General features: G+C 43.1%; 1 protein-coding gene and 1 non-coding gene across 3 annotated transcripts in view; one reads left to right on the forward strand and one right to left on the reverse strand.

Moving 5' to 3' along the window:
- Positions 1-25,805, reverse strand: part of PTPN21 (protein tyrosine phosphatase non-receptor type 21) — a 79,805-nt gene that overhangs the window by 15,743 nt on the left and 38,257 nt on the right. For both annotated transcript variants that reach the window (XM_077910279.1, XM_077910280.1), the window contains 9 exons: positions 24,768-24,865; positions 22,930-22,997; positions 21,803-21,873; positions 19,746-19,833; positions 19,250-19,338; positions 16,457-16,544; positions 15,629-15,708; positions 3,598-3,658; positions 2,673-2,757 (listed from right to left, as the gene is read on the reverse strand). In XM_077910279.1, coding sequence (XP_077766405.1) covers positions 2,673-2,757; positions 3,598-3,658; positions 15,629-15,708; positions 16,457-16,544; positions 19,250-19,338; positions 19,746-19,833; positions 21,803-21,873; positions 22,930-22,997; positions 24,768-24,865 — 728 coding nt within the window. The remainder of the gene's footprint in view (positions 1-2,672; positions 2,758-3,597; positions 3,659-15,628; positions 15,709-16,456; positions 16,545-19,249; positions 19,339-19,745; positions 19,834-21,802; positions 21,874-22,929; positions 22,998-24,767; positions 24,866-25,805) is intronic.
- On the forward strand, positions 25,612-25,718 carry LOC144321500 (U6 spliceosomal RNA). Its single transcript, XR_013387143.1, has one exon. It is a non-coding gene; the product is annotated as a U6 spliceosomal RNA (small nuclear RNA).

Here is a 25,805-nt window from a genome sequence, read left to right on the forward strand (position 1 = left end):
GGATTATCCCTCTTCACCCCTGGGTGTCTGTCAGGCATGGTCACATGACTAGCAACAGTCAAGGGAAAGGGAACAGAGGGTTGTCAGTTAGTTTCCATGCTGCCTCCCTGCCACCATCCTGACCAACACTCCCGGTGGAAGAGGCTCCTCCAGCCAGAAGGCCTGAGGAAGGCACCCACAGTGCAGAGCCCTCCTGTGGGGCAGGATGGCCACGTAACCTCAGCAAGACGTCACCTTTACTGCACTGGCGTTCCCATAGCACAATCTAGCCCACCCTGATGGGATGGGAGCCTGCGGGCAGGAGGGTGCATGATGGCCTCATAAAAGGACTCAGGGAATTCTGGGTGACAGGGCAGCACGGGCAAGGCTGGGAGATCCCTTCTGGTTGGGCATCCTTAGTTTGCTGGAGTGTTGGGTAGCTGGGATGAGGAAGACAACAGTGAGAAAAAGACTGGAAAAGGAGCGTTGGGAAACACTGTGGAGGATAGGACACCAGGCAAAGGAATGGTCATCGGGGAGATGAAAAGAGCCTGGCACCCATGTGTCAGGTGGGCCGAGGAGGGCAAAGGTGGAAGATGTTCTCTCGGGTGGAGCAACTGCCTGTCAGGTGAGGCTGGACTGAACCAGGAGAAGGACAGGGAGACAGAAGAGATGCTGTATGGGGTGAAAGCAAGAGCAGGCATGATGGACTGGGTGCTGAGGGGGTGGGGGGATGAAGAGAGAGAGAGAAAGAGAGAAAGAAAAAGGAAGGAAGGGAGAAAAAGGAAAAAGAAAAAGAAAGGAATGAAAGAAAGAAAAGAAAGAAAAAAAAGCAAAGTTACATGCAGTTTGGAATCCAAGTCACCAGGAAAGTGACATCATCGCAAAGGATGAGGGGGTAAGGGATGGGCTTGTGGAGCAGAGTGACGAGCCCAAATCTAACATTTTCATTTTCAGCAAGTTGTACTGGCCAATTCCATAGGCCAGGGCCCCCGCTGAGGGCTGCAGGCAGTGGCTCCTGAAACAGTCCCCTCTGAGGCAGATGGAGCTGTGGGGCTGCGGCACAGGAGTGGGGAGAGGTGGGAAACACAGATGTGACAGTCACACCTGCTGAAATCTGAAATGGGGACATGACTGCCGTGGGGTAGGCAAATGGAGGGAAGGAGGCCACAGTGGCAGGGCTTCCCAGGAGGGAGAGCCAGGGTGCCCACAAGAGAGATCTCAAGGGGAAAGAAGGCTGGGTTTGGTGGCGAGGAGGATGTGAGGGGCGCTAGTGACCTGATAGGACAGTCCCAGTGGCAAAGCAAAGTCCAAGTCGGAAGGAAGGCGTAAAGGGCAACCACCCACACAGGCACTTCTCTCAGAAGCAGCAGGTGGGAAAGGGGAGGGAAAAGTAACTCAAACCTGAGTTGGAAGGGAGAGGTGAGGAAAAAGTATCAGGATGTTTGCAGACTAACAACGCAGAGAAGAGCCTTCACCCAGAGGTGGTGGGGCTGGGGGCGCAGAGGCACACAGGGATGGCACAAGGAGCAGCAGTGAAGGGAGAGAACACCCCGAGATGCCCCCCACACCCTGAGGCCCAGCGCCCCCACCGCCCACCTCACCAAGTGGAAATTCTCATCATATAATCATATCCCACCTCTGGTCCCTTCACACACAACTTCTCCCAGTTCCTTACTCAAGAGTCCAACCAAAGCACCCCCCTTCCCAGTGCCCCTTCCTCGTTCTGGGCCACGCTGTTCACTGTCCCTCAGGGGCAGCAATCCCCATTGACTGCCCGCCTCTCTCTCCATCGCTGCCCAAATCCTTCCAGAAAGTCCTTCTCAGTCTCCATAATAGGATGAGAGTCTTTCTCCATGTAATTGCTTGCTCTCTTTCCTCAAAACAATCATGGTGTCTTTGTGTTTAAGCTATTTGTGTGCTTAAAGTCCCCCACTATTAGATTCTAAGCTTCTTAAGATGTGGAACTACTTCTCTGTATCAAATCTCCTCGGCTTCGGGACCCCTGGGTGGCTCAGTGGCTGTGTTTGCCTTTGGCTCAGGGCATGATCCCAGGGTCCTGGGATCGAGTCCCACATTAGGCTCCCTGCAGGGAGCCTGCTTCTCCTTCCGCCGGTGTGTCTGCCTCTCTCTCTGTGTCTCTCATGAATAAATAAAAAATAAAATCTTTAAAAAATAATAATAAAATAAAATCAATCTCCTTGGCCTCTAGAGCCTTGTACATAGAGGAGACAGTACCTGTCTGCTGAATGAAAGATCGAGGTTCAGCTTGGGAGGCACTGTCTGAAATACAGCTCCCTACACTAACCTAGTGAAAAATAAAAATAAATAAAAATGAAATGTTTAAACCTTTACAATGGGAAGCTCTCAGGCAAAAGAGCCTGGAATATGTTGGAAGCACACAAAGGCCAGTTGAGGCGTGTCAGCAGGAAAAAGGAGCCGGCTGAAAGGGGCTCCAATGGGCTGAACTCGGGATCATGTGAGCATCAAAATTTGATATTGGAAGATTATTACCACACATCTCCATGAAATTGCATCTAATGGTTAGCTGCTTCTATGAATCCAGGATGGCTATACACATGAAAACAATTTGGCTGTAATGTCAGCCAAAAACTATCCTGGCTCCAGGATCTTCATAGATATATTCAAACTGTAGTAATTTCGTACAGCATCTCAGAAATAGTGTACTTTACCTTGGGAGGAAGTGTATGGTTCTGTATAATGTCCGTTATAATGCAGCTGGGGGGGGGGAGGCATCACATAGGGCTGGGGCTTAGGCTAAGGAATAGAAAGTAAGAAACAGTTAAAACACATTGCAGCCTCTGTAATATATGTAAAGCAAGTCTCTGTCCATTAAAAACCTTCTAAGGAAGTTAACTATATTATATAGAAAATAAACATGAAGACCCTGTAGCTCTTACCACACTCATCAGCATCTCCCAGAACAGTGCCAGGCCTATGCACTGATACCACACAGCAGAAAACACAAGAAAACAAGCTATGTCCAGAAAGTTAAGAGTGAGAAAAGACAAAGTTTCCTGAAGTCTTATGTAAACATATGAATACAAAAACCTCTTTGCAGTGTATTTAATCTTCATCAGCAAAATCATCTAGCATTTTAAATATCTACAAACTTCTGATTGCTCTTCATTAACAGTCAAACATGTTAATAGTAGGTTGGACCTACAATTTAAATATCTAAAAAAAATCTATAATAAAATACATATTACATAAATATTATGGTCAGCCTATGGAAAAATGGCCATTTCTTTGGTTAAAAACAACCAAATACCAGCACACTTCTGTGGTCCAAACTAAAAATTCACACTATCAAAAGCCTCTTTTATTAAGGAAGATGACAGGGACACCTGGGTGGCTCAGTGGTTTAACGCCTTCCTTTGGCCCAGGACGTGACCCTGGAGACCTGGGATCGAGTCCCTCATCAAGTTCAGCATCAGGCTCCCTGCGTGGAGCCTGCTTCTCCCTCTGCCTGTGTCTCTGCCTCTCTCTGTGTCTCTCATGAATAAATCAATCAATCAATCAATCAATCTTAAAAAAGAAAAAAGGAAGATGACATCACTAAAAGAAAAGATAAATCAGATTTTCCTTCTTTCTTACCAGGGACACTCTTGAAGACGACCTCCTCCTGAGTGGGTTCACTGTGACAGTCTGAGTTTGCCTGTAAAATAAGACATGTCATTGAGACATACATATACACATAGTTTTCCTAATTCTGCCAAAATAAATTAGTAAGAAAGTAAAATGATAAATCTGCTAAAGCAAAAAGATGACAGACTAATCTAGTCATAAATTAAAGAAAGGAGTCCCAGGACACCTGGGTGGCTCAGCGGTTGAGCAGCTGCCTTTGGCTCAGAGTGTGATCCTGGAGTTCCGGGATCAAGTCCCACATCAGGCTCCCTGTGAGGAGCCTGCTTCTCCCTGTGTCTCTCATGAATAAAGAAAGAAAATCTTAAAAAAAAAAAAAAAAAAAAAAGTGCTCACTTCAGCAGCACATATACTAAAAAAAAAAAAAAGAAAGGAAGGGAGTCTCTCTCTCCTCACTTGGGACCTCCACCCTTTGTGGCTGTCCAGAACACACTCCAGGGTTTGAGCCTCTTCATGCAACAACATCTGCCCAGACTACCCCGAGGATGGGCAGGTGTGTCTTTTCCTGGTCCATCCATGTGGAACCTCTGGAAGAAGCATGTACGCAGAGGGGAAAAAAAACGGCAAGGCTTGATCACCCACAAACTTCCCAGGGAAGCAAGACTCAGTGCAAATGTCTTTCCTGTGGGCCTCCTGCCACCTCCATTAACAGTCCTGAGGGGTGACCATCAACTGCCAGCCCAGAAGTCTGAAGCAATGAGAAAGGCCTTTACTTAAAAGCCTGTTAATCACACACTACAAACATAAGAAGTAAGTTTATAACTTTGGTAACTTAAGAGTCTTGATTTCTGGGACGCCGGGGTGGCTCAGCAGTTAAGCGTCTGCCTTCAGCTCAGGGCATAATCCCAATCCTGGGATCGATTCCCACATCAAGGCTTCCTGCATGAAGCCTGCTTCTCCCTCTGCCCATGTCTCTGTGTGTGTCTCTCATAAATAAATAAAATATTAAAAAAAAAAAAAAGAATCTAGATTTCCTGTAAGGAACTAAGTTAGAAAAAGCAAAAAAGTAGATTTGGTTCAGTGGGCGCCAGTGGTAAACCCACTTACCTTTCTTCGCAAGAAACTTTTCCCCGATTGGGGTTTGTCTTTTTTTTTAAGATTTTATTTATTTATTTATTCATATGAGAGAGAGAGAGAGAGAGAGAGAGAGAAGCAGGCTCCATGCAGGAAGCCTGACATGGGACTTGATCCCAGGTCTCCAGGATCAGGCCCTGGACTAAAGGCAGTGCTAAACCACTGAGCCACCCGGGCTGCCCGTTCCCTGACTGGTTTTATTTTATTTTATTTATTTTTATTTAAGATTTTATTTATTCATTCATGAGAGAGAGAGAGAGAGAGGGGCAGAGACACAGGCAGAGGGAGAAGCAGGCTCCATGCAGGGAGCCTGACGTGGGACTCGATCCCAGGTCTCCAGGATCACACCCCGGGCTGCAGGCGGTGCTAAACCGCTGTGCCACCGGGGCTGCCCCCACTGACTGGTTTTAAATGTATTTTTTAGAAAGCAATAACGGGCACCAGGATGGCTCAGTTGGTTAAGTGTCTCTTTTTGATCTCAGGGTCATGAGTTCAAGTGCCACACTGAGCTCCACACTGGGTGTGGAGCCGACTTTAAATAAATAAATAAAAGAAAGCAATGAGAATATTAAGTGCAGATTAGCATTTACCAGATAATTTGAGATTTTAAACTTCCCATAAAGTTCCAACTTTGAATAAATAATTATATCAGAAAAGAACAGAAGACAATACAGCTAATGTATAATTTTACCATGTTTAAACAGAGGCAGGATATTTTGTTCTGTGCAGTTTATTACAGATAAAATCTAAGAACCTATACACTTACATAATTTTCCCCAAACAGAACAGAAGACAATACAGCTAATGTATAATTTTACCATGTTTAAACAGAGGCAGGATATTTTGTTCTGTGCAGTTTATTACAGATAAAATCTAAGAACCTATACACTTACATAATTTTCCCCAAGTGTATCCCCCCCCCCTTTTCCCCCTTTTCTTTTTGAGAGAAACAGTGTATACACACATGCATGCGTGCAGGGGCAATGGGAGGAGGGGCAGAGGGAGAAAGAAAGAGAGAATCCCATGCCCAGTGGAGAGCCCCACTCAATCCCAGGACCCTGAAATCATGACCTGAGCCGAAATCAAGAATTAGGTGCTCGACTGAGAAAGCCACCCAGGCAACCCCCCTCCACCTAAATTTTTTTTAAAGTAAGTTCTATGCCTACTGTGGGGCATGAACTCATGACCCCAAGATCAAGAGTCACACGCTCTACCAACTGAGCCAGCCAGCATCCCTCAAAGCACTTTTTATAAATTTTTTTTTTAATTTTTATTTATTTATGATAGTCACAGAGAGAGAGAGAGGCGCAGAGACACAGGCAGAGGGAGAAGCAGGCTCCATGCACCGGGAGCCCGATGTGGGATTCGATCCCGGGTCTCCAGGATCGCGCCCTGGGCCAAAGGCAGGCGCCAAACCGCTGCGCCACCCAGGGATCCCCTCAAAGCACTTTTTAAAAAAAACCTTTCACCAGCTATTCCTGGCTCATGAGCTTATATAACACATCAATACTAATTACAAAAATATTTTGTGACATTTGGTTATAGTGTTCTAAAGACAACTTACTAGCAAATCCATAATCACAAAGTGAACACTCAACCCATTTAATCAGCAAACTTACCATAACATCAAGCATCACGTCTCCTAAATTAACATGATCCTTAGCGTTCTAACAACTAATACCTATATTCAAGCCCTGAAAATTAGCTTATTTTTTGAGAAGACTGGAGATAAAATAAAACTAATGCTTATCCTTTCTGATTAAAAAAAAAAATCACCAAATATTGGGCTTGAATGAAGGTTGATATGGACTCAGTAACAGTGTTAGAATAAGGAAACATAAGAGCAATCTGAAAAATGGTCCCCTGCAAAATAAAAACTCAGTATGTGATAAAGGTGATATTCCAGCTCACCAGAGAGAAGATAGGTTATTGGACCATTTATAAAAAGTTCAAGTCTCAGACAATATCACATAAGAAAGCACACTAGAAGATGGATTTAAAAATTAAAAATTTAAATATGAAATCATAAGTGAACTTACAGAAAATATAACCAAATACTTCTATTATATATCATAGGCTGAAGATATATCTAAACACAAAAGCAATGAAAGAAATTACAAAGAAAAAAAAACTGAGTGCTTAAGAACTTAACATCAGGTGACAATTTATTTTACTAGTTGACTTTTTTTAATTAAATGGCTTCTGTAATCATTTCCTTTCATCATCATCAAAATGTAGAGGTTGTTGCTAAAGAATAAATGTCTCCTTTCCAAAGAACATTCCATCTGCCAGAATTCATGTTATTCAACAATAACAAAATGGATGTTAATTCTATTAGGTTGCAAAAATACATCTATCAGGGACACCTGGGTGTCTTAATGGTTGAGCGCTTGCCTTTGGCTCAAGTCATGATCCCAGGGTCCTGTGATCGAGCCCCACCTAGGGCTCCCTGGTCAGTAGGGAGCTTGCTTCTCCCTCTCCCCTTGCCCTCCCCCCTGCTCATGCTCTAGCTCTATTTCTCTACCTCTCTCTTTCTCAAATAAATAAATAGAATCTTAAAAAAACAACAACAAAAAACCTGTATCAATTGGTAAAGCACTATGGGTCCTAATCGAGGCCTCCTTAGTGGTCCGAGGTGTGACAGTACACTTGGGCACTGTGTTTTGTTTTGTCAAACACTCCTTAACTGTACTTTAAAATATTCCTAAAATCAGTGTCCAGAATTTGGAGGCATTATTTTGTAGCCTTGAGGTTCACTTTGCCTCTGCTTACTCTCCGTTGTCAGGGCTAGGTTTAGGCAAAACTGGGTCCTTTGAAGTTTATATTTAGTCCAAATGGACTGAACGTTTAAATTACCATAAATTCAAAGGGCACCTGGGTGGCTCAGTTATTTGGGCAGCCAACTCTTGATTTCTTCTCAGGTCATGACCTCAGGGTCGTGAAATCGAGCCCCTCGATGGGCTCCACATTGAGTGTAGAGCCTGCTTAAGATTCTCTCTCCCTCTCCCTCTCACCCAGCTGTGCACCTGTGTGTGCTCTCTAAAAATAAAACATGATAAAGTACTATAAATTCAAAATTCAGAAAAGAGAAGAGCTGCTGACAGAACACTCCACCAACATGTCCAGGCTTGTGTCGCCTGGGGCAAAAATAAAACTTAAATGTGTTAAACACAGAATCCAAAGACGCAGAGCTTAGAAGCAGAGGCAGTAACTCCCACACACGGTATCTATTTTGGCACCTCTTGCCGGCAGCACCCAGGGTGGAGGCGACGCTGCCCACCGCAGAGGCTGCTTCTGGCGAAACACAAACAAACTAACACATCCTTCTCCTGCCAGACTGCTTGACGGGGCAGCCTTGCCATCAGCTCTAATATCCCACCTCCTCTTTCTTCCTGCTACTGTTCTTGTAACTGCAGCTTCCTGTGAGATCAGCTATCCTAATCTTAGCGAATGAGACCAAATGGTGTTTTCCAGACTTTCTGGGCAGTTGCTATGTTGATGGGTGTTGCTAAAAATGAGACTGCCAAAGAACTCTTAGAAAAAAAAAAAATCACTGGAATGTGTGCACTGGAGAAGACAAAATAAGTAAAGGCTGCTGGCCCCAGTAAAATAAATATTACTGAAATGGTGCTAAGGACTGAACATGATTATCTCACAGAATCTGGACCCCAACACCATAAGGAATGCCAGTTAGTATCCTGATTTGACAGATGAGGAAACTGATACTTAGGTTAAGGAAACTACTCTTGGTCACATGACAAGTAGCAGAACAAGCACCAGAACCAGGTACATCCATCAGATTACTGAACGCAGGCTCCTAAAAAACAATTATTTGTCTGACCCTCTCCCCAGACCCAAATGATTTGTTAAGATCCATGGAAGCAAGAGGACATAATGGTATCATCACTAGTGCCTGGCAAACAAGGAAGCCCTCAAATGTTCATTGAGCAAATGAGTGGCACGGTGAGTGAGGATGGAAGTAGATGCTAATTACTGAGCATTTACAGTTAAGCTATTTCTAAGAATTGTCTCAATTTTGCCTTGTGAGCTTCTTTTCTCATAGATTTATCTGCTTCCAGGCCTCCTCCAGTCTCTCGTTTTTAAAAAAGATTTATTTATTTATATTAGAAGAAGAGTGCTGAGGGCGAGGGGCAGAGGGAAACAAGCAGACTTTCTGCTGAGCGGGGATCCTACTCACCCTGCTGAAGCAAGACTTGATGTCAAGACCCCCAAGATATGACCTGAGCTGAAATCAAGAGCTGGATGCTCAACCAAATGAACCACCCCGGTGCCCCTCCTCCAGTCTCTTTAAACCCCACAGTGGGCCTACAAGAAGGGGCAGCCCCACCCCCTTCTAGTCAGTATTCTGGTCAGAGTCTCCAGGACAAAAGTGGGCAACCTCGATACCTCGATCACATGGCTCTGAATGCTGGGGAGAAGCATCCTCCTCAAGATTCTGTTTCTCTCCCAGTCTTTTACTCATATAGAGAAGGTGATTACAGCAGGACCAATTCTGGGGTTTGAAAGAAGTTATTTGACCAAACAGGTTGACATTATCTCCTATAATTTCTCAGCCAACCCTAAAGGAATATCAACATTCTTCTCACGTTTTTAAGTCTTGGGTGACATAAAAAGATGATTCCGGGGGCACGTGGGTGGCTCAACTGATTAAGTGGCTGCCTTCAGCTAAGGTCATAGTCCCAGGGTCCTGGAGTCCAGCCCCACCTAGGGCTCCCTGCTCAGTGGGGAGCCTGCTTTTCCCTCTCCTCACTGCTCCTGCTCTTGCTATTTCTGTCTCACTCTCTCAAATAAATAAATAAAATCTTTCTAGGGGTGCCCGGATGGCTCAGTGGTTGGGCGTCTGCCTTAGGCTCAGGTTGTGATCCCAGGGTCCTGGGATAGAGTCCCACATCACTGCTCCCTTTGCCTATGTCTTTGCCTCTCTCTCAGTGTATCTCATGAATGAATGAACGAATGAATATCTTTCTTTAAAAATTTGAAATAAAATACAGTCAGTGGAGGGGAGGGGGTGCTTGGATGGCTCAGTCGGTTAAGCATCTACCTTCGGCTCAGGTCATGACCTCAGAGCCCTGGGACTGAGCCCTGCATTGGGCTCCCTGCTCAACAGGGAGTCTGCTTGCTCCTCTCCCTCTGCCCCTCACCCCAGCTTGTGCTCTCTCTCTCTCTCCCCGCTCTTTCTCAAATAAAATCTATACATCTGTAAATGAATAAATGAATGAATATATTAGAATCATCTGGGTCAAGTTTGGAGGAGTCACACATTTAATTTAATTATACATAGGGACTGAGGAATGGGGAAGGGGACACTCAAGGAGCAAAGTCCCCTTGCTATACAAGTAGAGTCATTTCCCTGAGCCACCAGGCGCCCCAGGCTGAGCCAGCCGTCCAGAATCCACTATCCAATTTCAGGCCTGCTACAGTTTCATCAGTGCCCATCACAGTGCAAAGCTGACACATCTGGACCATGAGAACAAAGCTACCAATACTCCAGGATCATTATATTAAATGTGACTCAACAGTTTAGGGTGAGAGCCCTAAAAGAAATGACCATAAAATTTATTTGTTTTTTTAAAAGATTTTATTAATTTATTCATGAAAGACACATGGGGGGGGGGGGCAGAAACACAGGCAGAGGGAGAAGCAGGCTCCATGCAGGGAGCCTGACACAGGACTCGATCCCAGGTCTCCAGGATCAGGCCCTGCCTGGGCTGAAGGCGGCACTAAACCACTGAGCTACCCGGGCTGCCCTGACCATAAAATTTAAAGCTATTTTTAGTTTTATCACCCATCAAAACACTGTAAGTTAAGAAACCTGAGAACACGAGCTGACAGTGAAATAGTTTCCCACAGAATGCAGCAGGTGTCCTCCACCATAAATAATTACATAGGAATAGTTCATGGGTATGAACTTCCTTAATCTACTGGATGTACAGAGATTAAAAACAAAATGTGGAAAACAGCCCCTTAAACATAACTATTTCATTTTTGAAACTCTCATTTTTTTAAAGATTTTATTTATTTGAGAGACAGAGAGAGGGGGTTTGAATGGGGGCAGGGGCAGAGGCAGAAGTGGACTCCCTGCAGAGCACGGAGCCTGATGTGGGGCTCAACCCCAGGACACTGGGATCATGATCTGAGGTGAAAGCAGATGCTTAACCAACTGTGCCACTCAGCACCCCTTGTATTTTCTTTCTTTTCTTTTTTTTTAAAGATTTTATTTATTTATTCATGAGAGACAGAGAGAGAGAGAGAGAGGCAGAGACACAGGCAGAGGGAGAAGCAGGCTCCATGCAGGAAGCCCGATGTGGGACTCAATTCCAGGTCTCCAGGATCACGCCCTAGGCCAAAGGCAGGTGCTAAACCGCTGAGCCACCCGGGAATCTCCACCCCTGTATTTGCTTTATGTAGATGTGCAACTGAAGATCATAATAATGTAATTTTATTCCTATTTAGCAAGAAACAGCAATATTACAAAGCTTAGATTTCTACAACTGAATTGATTTCTTTTCCATCTCTATTTTATTATTTTTTAAAATATTTTATTTATTTATTCATAGAGACACAGAGAGAGAGAGAGAGAGAGAGAGAGAGAGGCAGAGACACAGGCAGAGGGAGAAGCAGGCTCCATGCAGGGAGCCCGACGTGGGACTCGATCATGGGTCTCCAGGATCACACCCCGGGCTGCAGGCGGCGCTAAACCGCTGTGCCACCAGAGCTGCCCTCCATCTCAACTTTAAAACCATTAGCAAGTGGTGATTTGCCAAAAAACTTCTTTAAAAAAAAGGCATTAACCACTAACCAATATGGATGCCTACTGGAAAGAGAGGACATCTTGCAGTTTATTCGAAATGGTTGCTTTGATTGTCCAAAATTTTCCAAAGGGGAATAACTGAGGTCATAAGAGTTTGACACTATAAATACCCATAAACTTACGGAAAGGCTGTGCTCCTACAGAGTGCGTATCTACTGCTTGAATCTCAGAACACAGCTTCTGAATAAAAATGTCACAGGGGGCTGGGTAACCAGGCCAGCCCAGAAGAGCCCCAGATGTGACTGCCCTGGACGCGTAGCACCACTGCATCTGACCACCAAGAGAAGCATGTTCTCTCTCTCTCTCTCTCTCTCACACACACACACACACACACACACACACACTCAAGAGCTTGCAGCACATATTGGCTTCCCATACCCCCAAAGAAAGCAGGGCTCCTCCTCCTGGTCAGTTAGAGCTTTCCCAAATCCCATCACCAGACCAGCACGGGGACTCAGAATAAAGCTCAGTTGGGGGGGCAGCCCAGGTGGCTCAGCGGGTTTAGCGCTGCCTCCAGCCCAGGGCGTGATCCCGGAGACCCGGGATCGAGTCCCACATCAGGCTCCCTGCATGGAGCCTGTTTCTCCCTCTGCCTGTGTCTCTGCCTCTCTCTCTCTCTCTCTCTCTGTGTCTCTATAAATAAATAAATAAAATGTTTAAAAAAAAAAAAAGCTCAGTTGGGGGATTTTTCAGAGGGGAGAAGGGGACAGGGTAGACATCTATGGGCTGGTTGGGAAAGTTGGCTAGTTCTCCTTCATGGTCATCCCTGGTCATTTCCTTTTCTTTCATGAGTCCCAAAGACTGGCCTGCCCTTTGTACAGTTACTCCTAACCAGGTTTTCTTCACACCTTGGGTACCTATAAAACAAAAAGCACTTCCGTAGTCTTTCTTCTTGGCTGTAAGGGACAAATGTCCTTTTAAGACTTTTTTCCCCCAGGGGATCCCTGGGTGGCGCAGCGGTTTGGCGCCTGCCTTTAGCCCAGGGTGCGATCCTGGAGACCCGGGATCGAGTCCCACATCGGGCTCCCGGTGCATGGAGCCTGCTTCTCCCTCTGCCTGTGTCTCTCTGCCTCTCTCTCTTTCTGTAACTATCATAAATAAATAAAAAATTAAAAAAAAAAAAAAGACTTTTTTCCCCCAATTTATAATCAGCAGTAAAAGGAAATCAACAAGGAGCAAACGGGCTTTTCTCCCCTCTGACACTCATCACTCAGGCTTCTGTTATTCACTAAGCCTCAGGTATAGGGTGCCCTGCCAGACACTGGGGCGCCAGTGGACAGGACAGAAAAGCCAGCTCCACGTAGGACAGCAGGCCTGCAACACATAAGCAGCACTGGCCACGATGCTGCAGGTCTCTATGTTTCCACACCGTCACCTACAAAAGGGCAGTAGTAACTACCAAACCGGGCTATTGTAAAGATTAAAGGAGGTAAAAGCTCTCCACATAATGTTTGATGCAGAGAAAGCATCTACTGAACCAGAATCATTGTTATGAAAGTGGTAGGAAACAACTAGTAGTTTGGGAATGGTACCAAAGACTAAGCACACTAAATGCGTGGTGGCCTCCAGGCCAGCTGCACTTAAACTGGATCTAGAAAAACAACTAAAAGTCTGCCAGAGAAGGGGAGAAAGAGCATTCCAGCAAGTCCTGGGGCTGCAAGAGGCATCAGCATTGGAAGGACTATGGGCTCTGAGGCCGGGATCAAGAGTTAGCTGGCAGATGAGCCCAGAGGAGGATCAGAGGGATCTTGCACTTAACGCTGCAGCAAATGGAGGGCAGGAAAAGGGACAGGCTCAGTTGTGGTTCTGAGCTAGAACTCTGAGTCAAGGGCTACGTCTTTTGCTCATCCAGCCAGAAAACTGGCTAGAACCAGGTGACTTTCTGGCTGGACCCAGGTGACAAGGGCCAGGGGAGCCAGATGGGAGACAGCTCCAATGGGCCAGTGGAGAAAGCAGCTTAGCGGAAGGTTGTGGGGATGGAGCAAAACCTTTCCAGTCTATGTCAATGCCACTCCAGGGGAAGCCTAGTTTGGCAGTTCTGGTCAGGTACCCTTCTCCTAAGGGCTCCTACAGTAGCTCGGACAGCCCCCATCAGACCTCTTTTTTTTTTTTTTTTAATTTTTATTTATTTATGATAGTCACACAGGGAGTGAGAGAGAGAGGCAGAGACACAGGCAGAGGGAGAAGCAAGCTCCATGCACCGGGAGCCCTACGTGGGATTCGATCCCAGGTCTCCAGGATCGCGCCCTGGGCCAAAGGCAGGCGCCAAACCGCTGCGCCACCCAGGGATCCCCCATCAGACCTCTTAATGTGCGTTTCTGTAGATTCCTTCAACAATTCACCAAGACCTACTGTGGGCCAGCCCCTTGCTCAGCGCTGGAAACAGGGGATCGAACAGTGTCTGCTCTCTGGTGGCGTTGCCTGCTTACAAGAGGTTCAATAAACAAGTTCGGGTGGGGCCAAGTACTATGAAAAATAAAATAGGGAAAGGGAGTACAGAGGGACAGGCAGTGGGCAGGGACTGAGTCCCCAGGGCAGTTAGGGTGCCTCTGATCAGACAATGGATGCGGTGGGAGAATGACGCATGGGGAAGAAAAGCATTTTAGGCCCAGAAGGGGCATGCACAGCATCCTGAGGGCTGAACGTGTTCACAGACTGGAAAGAGTTCTAGCAAGGGTGGGACAGGGTGAGCAGAAAGAGTGTAGAAAGGAAACAGGGGGAGAACCAGGCAGGGACCAGATCACGGATGGTCTCGTACTTTTAAGCATGATGGAATGCCAGTGCAGGGTTTAAGAAGGGTGATAGAATCTGACCCAGATTAAACTAAGACGAGTCTGGCTGACTTATGGAAAATCAGCTCTAGGCAGAGCAGGCAGGGACACAGGGAGAGCGTCAGAAGGCTCCTGCAATCCCACAGGTGAGAGACACTGGCAGCCTGGCATGAAGCTATTAGCAGAAGTGGTACAAGTGGTCAGATCTCAGAAGCATTTTGAAGGCAGAGCTTGCTGATGAATTGGATGTGGGATGACAGAAACAGGAATCAAGAAGGAATTAAGTAGGTTTGAGGCCTGGGCAACTGGGTGAATATGGAGTGCTGCCATTTACCAAAAGGAAAAAGTAGACAAGAAGCAGATCCGGGGGCAGGAAGAAGAGGGCATCAAGTTTGGGTTTAGACATATCAAATCTAAAATGCCTCTTAGGCCCCCAAGTGGAGATGTCAATAGACAGTTCGCTATGCTCAGGGAGGAGACTGAGTTAGAAATAAAATCAGATGCACTTTGGGCATACAGATGGTAACTGTAAGCCTGACACAAGGTGAATCCCCTAGAACATGAGGAAGGCGGGGAAGAGGTCTCAGGACTAAACCAGCAAAGATGACTGAGAAGAAACAGCCTAGAATAAGTTAAAGCAGTAGAGGGTGAGATCCTGGCAGCCGATGAGGAGCAGGGTGAGGAAAGAAGGGGTGGCCAGAGCTTAAGTGCTGCTGAGTAGTCCAGTGAAAGGGCGTCTGAAAGGACCACAGGGTGAAGGTTGCCGTCACTGTGACAAGCAAAGTCTGTGTGGCAGCGAAGAAAAGCAGGGTGGAAGGAAGGAGAGAAAGCAAACATAGAGGACTCCTATGAAAAAATCTGCCATATAGGAAAGCAGAGATACGGAGTCATGGCTGGATGGCGTGCAGGATGAAAGACAAGTTTTCTAAGACACGCAATTTTATTACAGCATGTCCGTACACTGATAGGAATGAATCAGCAGAAAGGGAGAAACTCATGGGGACCAAGACAAATGTACATTAGGAAGAAAAGGTATAAATTCTTCCAATGGCTTGACAAGCTGAATAATCATTTAAAAAAATTTTTTTAAAAGATTTTATTTACTTATTCATGAGAGACACACAGAGAGAGGCAGAGACACAGGCTCCCTGTGGGGAGCCCAATATAGGACTCAATCCCAGAACCCCAGGATCATGACCTGAGCTGAAGGCAAATGCCTAACCAACTGAGCCACCCAGGTGCCACTCGAGATAAAAATTTCTAACTTCATTATTTTCTACCATTTCCACAAACAGGCTATACTCACAGGCTGCACTGATTCAATCTGTAGAATTTGTGTCGTGCAACACAGAGTCTCCACACGTATTTTGCAGTTTCCATGTCTTCCTAGCAAATGAAATATTGCATAAAGTAAATGAAAACACATTTGCGACTCAATACAGTTTGTCTGATGACAAGACATAATTGGGGAATACATATGTCAAAGTCACTTTTTTTTTCAAAGTCACTTTTAACACACTGTGATTCTTTCATTTTCTAATACTGTGCGCCTATCATATGAATGCTATAATTAGGATTTAAATTATGAAGACGAAAAACAAAAACACTATTCTGAGGGTGTGACTCTTACACTAAAGTGTTTCAAAATGACGTAACTTTAAAATTATGAAAATGCCAACTTTTATTTTGACAATTATACTCAAAAAAGAACATTTTAAACAAAACATTTGAGTCAGTGACTTAATACTGCCTTTGTCAATGGAGCAAAAGTGAGTAACTGAAGTAGTTATTTCTATAGAGCTCTTTGCTTAGCAATGGAAATTAAGATATTAGTGCTTACTTCCTCCCCTACTCAGTTCCTTTAAAGTTCATCATACCAGACACTATTTACCCAAGGACTTGGGTAAAACACTATTTACTGAGCAACTATTTACTAAACACTAAAACACTATTTACGGAACAACTATTTTTGCCAAGGGCTACTAGGCAAAATGTTATAAAATTTTATGTTTTTTATAGAAGTATTAAATATTTCAATTTTAATGCTATCTCCTTCCCCCAACACGCCCACAGAAATGCTAACTTGGTAACTTTTAGGAAAAACGTTCCATGCAGATTCCTAATGTTTACTCACAGTTTGAAACTGGATGGTCTCCTCTTTATTGGCCAGCTCTAATGCAAAGAAGGACTTGTTGTGGGACATGTTAGCAATATCATGCCACCTAAAGAACAAAAAAGAGAAAAAAACAATGTGAGTGCCACTAGGAGACAGAACATATGATTTTTCCTTCTAGAGTTTGAGGTATAAAGTTAATATTTGTTCATCGTTGTAGAAAGAACAGAGTTGTTTTAATCAGCTGGCATGCACCTTCTCGTTTAAGTGACAATAGCTGGTTGCAAGAAGTAAATGCAGAGATGAAGTGAAGGCAAAGAGTACTTAAGTACTCTATTTATCCTCATTTGCCAGATTAGTAGGCTCAAAGATCCCTATCTTAGTTGGTTACCAATACCTCCTTTATTCATTCAACAAATATATCTAAGGGTACCCAATATAGCAATGCCAGAGATTGTGTTAAGTCCCCGAGGATACTAAGATCAGTAAGGGACAGTGCTTCGCTCAAGAAGGACACAGTTGGAGGGTGGAGGTGAGAGAGAGAAGAGAGAGGCCAGCAAGTACCATTAAGTTTTGCAGATATACAAGGCAAAAGTGAGGCATGAAGGTGTAGGACGAATGCTCTGAAAAGCTTCAGGGTGAAGACGAAGTTCAAATGCTAGGAACACAAAGAGTGAACTATTCTGGATGGTTTCACCAGGATTCAAACTCCTATCTTATGTTTTCTAACTGTATTTGACCACGTTTAGATTTTATATATTAATATTTTCTTTTATTACACAACTATATAATTTTATGAAAGGAAAAAATGGGTCTGAAAGAAAAATGTTAAAATGGGTCTGAAAGAAAGATGTTACCCCTACTTCATCCTTCTCCATATTAGATTTTTTTATTTTAAATTTATTTAAATAAATAAAATTAATTTGTAATGATTCCATGTTTGTTGATTTTTTTTTAAAGATTTTATTTTTAAGTAATCTCGATACCCAACATGGGACTCCAACTTACAACCCGAGATTGACAGTCACATGTCTAGCAACTGAACCAGCCAGGTGCCACTCAATGTTTAATTGTTAAACCTAAAGGTTATTAGTATCATTATTGAAGAAGGCAATTTTAAAAATTCCTGTCCAGTGGAATGAAAGAAGCTGGCTGGACCTACAGTTTTCATGTGGCCCTTTGGCACCATTAGAGTCCTGCCCTTCTGGTGCAGTTCGGATCCTCTTCTGCCCCCTATTCCCCAACTCACATGTTGGGAAGACCTAAATGAGCAGCTTAGGGCCAAGAGAGCAACTGCCCGACCCAGGGCAATATGGTCTAGGAGTAGGTTTCCGCATCCCAAGCCAGGTACATTCTCCATGGTCATAATCGCCAAGGAAAATTCAGAGCCCCAAAGGCAGTAGTAAAACAAAAGAAATGAAAGAAGAAACGTCAGTTTACAGAAAAAATTCTTGAAAGGAAAAACCACTTCTCAAGAAGAAATAGGCTAGTTTTTAGAAGGCATGAATATTGGGGAATTAAGTTCCTTTTAATAAAAGAAACCATTTAACACAGTGGTTAAGAGCCCACTCTTCAAGTGGAGAATCAGAGTTCTTGGTTATGCCAGTTAGTAACTGCATGATCTTAAGCAAATCACTTTATTATTCTAAGTCTCAATTATCCTACATGGAATGATGGTAGTACCTCTGCTGAGAGTTGTAAAGATCACACAAGAAAATACAGAGAGCACGTAGCATAGTACCTGGCTCATGACAAGCACTCAGTAAATGGTAAACACAAAGGAACCAAGAACCAAAATTGGTATAATGTTTTATTGCTCTACAAAAACAATAAAAACTTTTAATTTTTCATCAAGAATAGAATCAAAGTAAATAGACTCTCAGTAAAATTGGAAATATTTCTATGAAATGACACTTTCGATTTTCTAGGGTATGGATTTTTTTTTTTTTTAAGATTTTATTTATTTATTCATGAGAGACATGCAGAGAGAGAGCAGAGACACAGGCAGAGGGAGAAGCGGGCTCCATGCAGGGAGCCTGACACGGGACTCAGATACTGGGTCTCCAGGATCATGCCCTGCGCTGAAGCCGGCGCTAAACCACTGAGCCACCCAGGCTGCCCGGGTATGGATTTTAAGGAATGAAAAGGCAGGGATTGAACAACATGGTTCAATTTGCGGTCTTTAAGATACAAATTGGAACACAGAAATTTAAACCACCTGAAATTTGATTCTTTGGGGTCAGCCACTATTAGCATATTGCTATAGATCCTCCTTTTTGTCTTTTTCACTATAAATGTTCTAAGATTTCCACAAATGACTAATATCCCATTTTTATAATCAGAAAAAAGAGAACATTATACAAATAACTGAACTTTGCTTAACAAGCAAGCAAGCAAGCAAGCAAGCAAGATTAATTTGCTTAGACGTTGGTATTTTAGGAATTTTGGTACATAAGAAGTCAGAGAAAGGCCCAGATTTTCCATAAACAGTCCTAGAAGCTAGAGTTGAAATTAAAAACTCACATCAAAACAAAGAACAGCCTCCAAATGGCAGGAAAAGGGTCACACACCTTCCAGCATTTCATAAGCAGGCCATGATGACAAGCAGTATTGTTTTCCACATACTTGGTTTGAAAGAAAGTGGCTTATGAAAGAATCACTGGAGTCAGGGGTTATTTGATTCTAGGAAAGATATCTTTCCATTTCCTAGTGAGACCTTGGGAGAGAGTTATGGGCAATATTACCAGTACAGGTTCTAGAAATTAGCACCAAGAGGAGCCACAGAAAGTGCACAGGAGGACGTAAGAGAAGTACCTAAATATCACAGGAGGCCTTCCATTCTTGTGTTTCACAAAGATCCCTTCAAGACATGCTCCAATGGATATGTCACTGCCTTGGCTATCCTGGAAGGAGAAAGCACAGAAAGAAGCACTCAGGCAGCATGTGCACGAGAGGCATGACCACCACACCCAGCTCCCTAGGCTCCTTTCCCAGAGAGAAGATGCTCAGAAGACCTACACTGGAGGGCAAAGTCTGAAAAGTATAAAAGGATCGCCTTGTCAATAGGTAGGAAAATAAGAAGAATCGGGCTCCTTAAGGAACTCGATTTAAGAGCATTTCAAAGAACAAACTGCCAAACAAGAATGTGTTTTACTGTGAAATTGTGACCACGGGACCTCAGCTTTCAAGTTTCCAGACTTTCTGTGTATCTCCCACCTCTGCACGGCAGGGTGTCCCTGGGCCTCCCCGCTGTCCTCTCAGAGCTCCTGAGATTAATCTGGAGACCCCCTGGCCTTCGTGCCAGGCTCACCTTGGCGGGGTAGCTCTCTTCTCCATAGCCATCCATCCTCTCTACCTCCTGCATGTACAGCATTTCGGCATCGGGAGCGGTGAGCCTTCTGCAACCCAAAAGATGTGAGATTGATTGCAAAACCAAAAATGGAAAAAATAAAAAAAGGCTATTCTTAAAAGCTACATACCAATTTGGCATGAGGTATTTACAAACATCTGAAGTGTTTAAGCAGCTGAAATTCATTTTACCAATCTATCAACATCAACCGAAAGCCAACTATGCACACAGCATTGAGCTGAAAGCTTACAGTTAGTTATAAAGATCCTCTCCCTGTGCTTCAGGCAGGCGAGGGGCACATGGGGAATAAAACACCCTAAAAAACCTTCACTGAAAGCTGGAACTCTTTCTAAACCATTCAGTAAATGCTTATTATCTGAAATATCAGGCAATACTAAGCATTGTTGCTAAATGCAAATGATTAGTGCAGGAAATAAGGGTTAGAAGACTGTAAATTACAAGGATAGGTAGGAAGGCCAAGCGGGTAAAGAAGGTCCTCAACTGCATGGAGACTCACCTCCCCAGCCTCATCCTCTGCTGCTCCCCCACACCCAGAAGGCACCTCACACTGCAACCAAGTCATGATATTCCCTCATGCCTCTGGGCCTCTGCACATGCTCATTCCCTCTTCCTGGCACACCTGTCACTCCCTGTGCACCGATCAATCCTTAACATCCTTGAAGAGTCGGCCTATGTATCACTCCTTTGTCAGCTCCTGTGACTGCCCTGAGTCTAAGTCCGATGCCCCTGCTCTGTGAAGACCCACCACATTCTACGCACACCTCTCCCACTGCACTCATGTCACATTGTTAGATTAGAATTACTATCCCGATGGACTGTCCTGCCTATCCCTTACACTCCAAAGCAGGGAATGTATTCTTTGATGGCAGGTAATTGTTCTATTTATCTTTCTGCCATAGGATCTGGCCTCACACAGAATAATAGTATTAAACTATCTTTTGTTTTTTTCAAATATAAAACTATCTTTTTGAAAGATGCACAAATACTCATTTGTGCATGAAAGTAACAAAAAATAGGTGATGTGTGCCTGAGGGATGAATTATACTGGTGAAAAATGAAGGGTTCATTTGGGACGCAAAAAGTGAAGCAGGAAAGGCAGGATGTGACCAACTTGTGGGAAGTCTTTAATCCCAGGGCTAATGAACTTAGGCTGGTAGAAAGCCAGAGAAGACTCATGAACGCTTCAGAAGAGGAAAGGAGATAAAAAGAAAAGTGATATTTTAGGAAGATTAATCTTTAGTGAGCAACTATATGGATTTGAGTAGGGAGAGACTGAAGGCCAAAGGTTTTTAATGGGGGGATAAACAATAGGATATAATCAGAGAGACTTGGGTTCAAATTCCATCTCTACCACATGTAATTATGGGCAAGTTATTTAGTCTTTTTTGAGCTTGGTTTTTCCAATGTGGAAGAGAATATCATTTACCTAAAAGAATGATTGTAAGAACATAATGATGTTTAAAGTACTTGGAACTGTGTGGGATTTGGTTTAGAGTAAGACCCAGCATTCTCTGGGGGAGGATTTTTCTTACAGACAACACATACAGATGCACTACCAAAGAAAGTCATTATGTACCCAGCGTCAGGGCAATAAGCACCACAGCTCTTGGTGCATTTCCCCAAAAGACAGAGATACAGCTTCCAAGGTATACAAGGGGAGAAAACCCCAGACATGCTGCACCATAAAAGGAAACAAGTCTCCCTAATCTTGCATCAACCCACACAAGACTAGGTCACCACCAAAGCCTTTAACATACGAGTGAAGAAGTGGCCCCCTTCGCTGACTGGCTACTTTCACTTTCCTCAGCTTCCTCATCGATTAGCATGGACACTAGGGGAGTCACTATGGGTAAGTGCTCAGAGAAGCTGGCGACCCAGAATCACAGTACCAGCGACTGAAGCGGTAAAGCGCCAAGTGTAACTGTGTCAATATATATTTCACAGTCAAACCAGCTTTGGTTCCCTATTATTTCCATTTCTTCTTTGTTAAGTGTTACCTGTATTTCTGATGCAGTAAGGCCACTTTTTGGGTTGCTTCTTCCAATACTTTTTCATCTTGTAACCACCCCTGAAAGAAAACACACAGCAGTAAGTAGGTAAACAAGCCAAGGAAATTTCCTAGGAAGAATCACTGCTACCGACTATTAGTGGCTCTTGTCAGTATTGGGCAATGAATTCAGACTAGTATCAGTATGGGGGTGATGTGTTTTTAAGTCTGTGATCATGATGTTGCTAAGGAATGAAGTGGCTTCTGCTCAGAAGACAAAACATCTTTCCTGCCTTCTCAGTTCATCCTGGAGGGAGTTTCAGTTGAGTTCTTTCAGGCTGGTATAACACCCACCAGCCAGTTGTGAGCCCAGCACAACATCCTGGCATTCCCTGGCTGGCTGTATAGACACTCAGAAGAGCATCTTACATACCACTTCCCTTTGTTGTTCCAATGCAGTTCTCCTGTCAATTAAACCAATAGTGACTTTTTTTTTTTTTTTTTTTTTTTCAGACAGTAGTGACTTTAAAAAGTAGACAGCAGTGTCTTCTCGCCACTACTTTTACACTGCTGCTGAGAAGCCAAACCCCTTCCCACATAACTGTGAGGTTTTGAGCCTTCGGCTAAAAGCCAAACCTCTGTGTGGTTCCTCAGAAGCTGGAAGTGAATCCCTCTCTTAGACTCACACCCAAACACAAAACAAATCTCTCTGGCTGTAGCCCAGTGACTGCATACCCTTTGGTTTCTTTTTTTTTTTTTTAAGATTTTATTTATTTATTCATGACAGACACAGAGGGAGAGAGAGACAGATACAAGGGAGAGGGAGAAGCAGGCTCCATGCAGGGAGCCTGATGGGGGACTCGATCCCGGGTCTCCAGGATCACACCCCGGGCTGAAGGCGGCGCTAAACCGAGGCCACTGGGCCTGCCCCACCCTTTGGTTTCTGTGGGTTTACAAAGACCAGTGAGACTACAACAAGGGAAGCATTTACACTTGAGTTGTTTATAAGAGGCAACTGACTTTTTTTTAACACTATTCCAGCCTCGTAAGTCTACCACATGGACTTCATTTCAGGGATTATGAAGGATATGGAAATAAACTATTTATAAAAAGCCCAATGTCAAAAGAAGTTCTTACCACAGGAAACAAGGCAAATTTCTGAAGAAAGTCTTGGGACTCATACTGATCAAAGTCACCAAAATCAGCTGTACAAATGACAAATATTCATGTGAATTATATTTAATTTTCACAGGAAAACATGCACAATTAAATTCAATATGCAATATAGAGATGGTATGCTTAAGATTTATAAGTTAAACATGCCTTAGAGCTATGAAGTGTATATTTTAAAAAGTTTTTAAAAGAATATTAGATACGTTCATGTGTCTTGACTTGGAAAAATACCTACTAATAAAGAGAAAAAATAAGTTACAAACTATGTGTACTATGATCTCATTTCTATAATTAACAAAGAAAGACAAACTACTCTGTAATCATATGTGCTTACTTATGTACAGGAAGATACCAAACTGTTCATAGCAGTGATCACCTCTAGGGAATGGAATCAGATCAACCTGAAGATGTTATACCAAGATGTACTTGTTTAGAAATTTTTCATTGTTTAAAAAAAAAGATAGTTCAGGAAAGCCAAAGATGACATTTAGGAAGATTCAAAGAACCTTGAAAAGGTACTTTGAAATGTGGTTCCATGTATATGGAGCATGTTTGTCTAGAAATTATGTATGTCTCCATGCCTACTAATATCTGAAGGAACTTTATTAATGATTCTTCTGATTAAGTCTCAGTTTCCAAGGTTAAACGTCAGTTATCATTTGAAATAATGCCCGATCAGAAGTCTTCCCAACACATATACATACCTATAAATATACACTGATTAGATGTGAAAAATAACAGAACCAAAGAATTCAAATATATTCGTGAAATGCAAAACTTAATTTACTATGATTGACACTGCTCTATAATTCAGGACAACTGCATAAGAAACCAAATAAATGATGTATGCTTAAAATATAAGTGAAACAATGACACCTGGGTGGCGTGGTCAGCTCTTGATTTTGGCTCAGATCATGATCTCAGGGTCCTGGGATAAAGCCCCACACTGCTCCATGCTAAGCAGAGAGTTTGCTTGAGGATTCTCTCCCCATCTCTCAGCCCCTCCCACCCCCTCCCAATAAATAAATAAATAAATAAATAAATAAATAAATAAATAAATAAATAAAGTTTAAAGGAAAAAAATGTGTAAGTGAACATAACTTCATCGACCTCATTGTTTGGCTGATCTTTCTTCCTACAATATTAGCTACCTACAGATCAAGTCCTTGAACTAGAGAAATACACAGCATTATCAAATGCTTTGTGTACATGTGTGACTGTGTATGGGTTTTCTGTAGTTTTAGCCTGTGTGCTTTGTTGACATATGCTAACATGCTTAATCTTCCAGAAGTTTCTTATGTCATGGAAATAATCCAAAATCATTTTTTCCTACAAGAAAACTAATTTCACTAACATAAACACTACTAAAGGAAGTCAGTAACTTTAAGAACCCCTTGCTGTTTTTGTTCTAATACACACATTCTTTTTAAAAAATTTATCCATTTGAGAGAGAGAGAGAGCAAGGTAAGGAGAGAGCACAAACAGCAGGGAGGGGCTGAGGGAAAGGGAGAAGCAGACTTCCTGCTGAGCAAGGACCCAGATAGGAGCTCAATCTCCCAGGACTCCAGGATCATGACCTGAGCTGAAGGCAGACACTTAACCAACTGAGGCCCCCCAGGACCCCCAACACACATTTTTTTTTAAAAGATCTTTATTTTTTTAAGTAATGTCCACACCCAACATGGGGCTCGAACGTAAAGATGAAGTGTTGAAGTTCCACTGACTGAGCCAGCCAGGCACCCTTGCTGTAATACACATGTTAATCTGATATATGTATTACATTATCAATTGTCATTATTTACCTTGAACAGCTAAGCCTGCTAGCTGAATTGCTTGTTCTAATGTACAAGGAATGTTCCCTTCCAAGATATCTTTCTTCAGCTGCAGATAATACTGATACCTATAAAAAATGTCAATTTTAAAAAGTCAATATTAATATTACCTCCAATGGAGATGCAATGCATTTTACAGTACTTTGGTAGAGGAGCATAAACTAGTCAAAGACAACCTTAACCCCAGATGGTTTCAAAAAATGACAACGTCCTTGACCATATTTATGCTTACACACACACACACACACACACACACACACACCAACGTAATCAATTTGTTGAACCCCTTATCCTTAACTGTAGTTATTTCAAAGCTACAATCACCTAGAAGACAACCCGTCACCTTTTAATGCCCTATAAGACAGTTTCTTAGTTTTGTTCTGTTTAGCTAGAGAAATACAGAATCCATGGCCAATCTCTACTTTAAAAACTCTAACTAGTAACCTGGTAATATAAGACTCTGGTAGAAGTTACTTACTCTGATGGAAGTTCCCTAGTCCTAGAAAGTAAAGCCAAGTGAAAATGCTTCCTGATATTTCAGACCAGGCTTATATTAGCAATTTTTTAATGAAATCTCCAAAAGGGTAGCTGCTATGATGCTTTCTTAATATTCTTTTAATATGGGTTTACTTCTGTTTACACTTTCAACATCCAAAGCATCAGTTACCAGCATAAGCTTTAGTCAAGCAGATCTAGTTAAATTCCAGCTCCCCAACGTAGCATTTTTTAAATGAACTTGGGCAAATCATAATCTGTGGCTTTAGATGATCACTAGTAAAAGAAGGTACAATCACCCCTTCAAAAGGTAAAACATGTGCTCGCTTCGGCAGCACATATACTAAAATTGGAACGATACAGAGAAGATTAGCATGGCCCCTGCGCAAGGATGACACACAAATTCGTGAAGCGTTCCATATTTTTAAGATTCAGATGATTTAAAAGTTTGTTTCTCATACTGTGCATCAAAATAAAAATTTGAACAATTAAAAACAAAAAAAACCAAAGGTA

Source organism: Canis aureus, chromosome 9 (genome assembly GCF_053574225.1).
Source record: "Canis aureus isolate CA01 chromosome 9, VMU_Caureus_v.1.0, whole genome shotgun sequence".
Taxonomy (NCBI): Eukaryota; Metazoa; Chordata; class Mammalia; order Carnivora; family Canidae; genus Canis; species Canis aureus.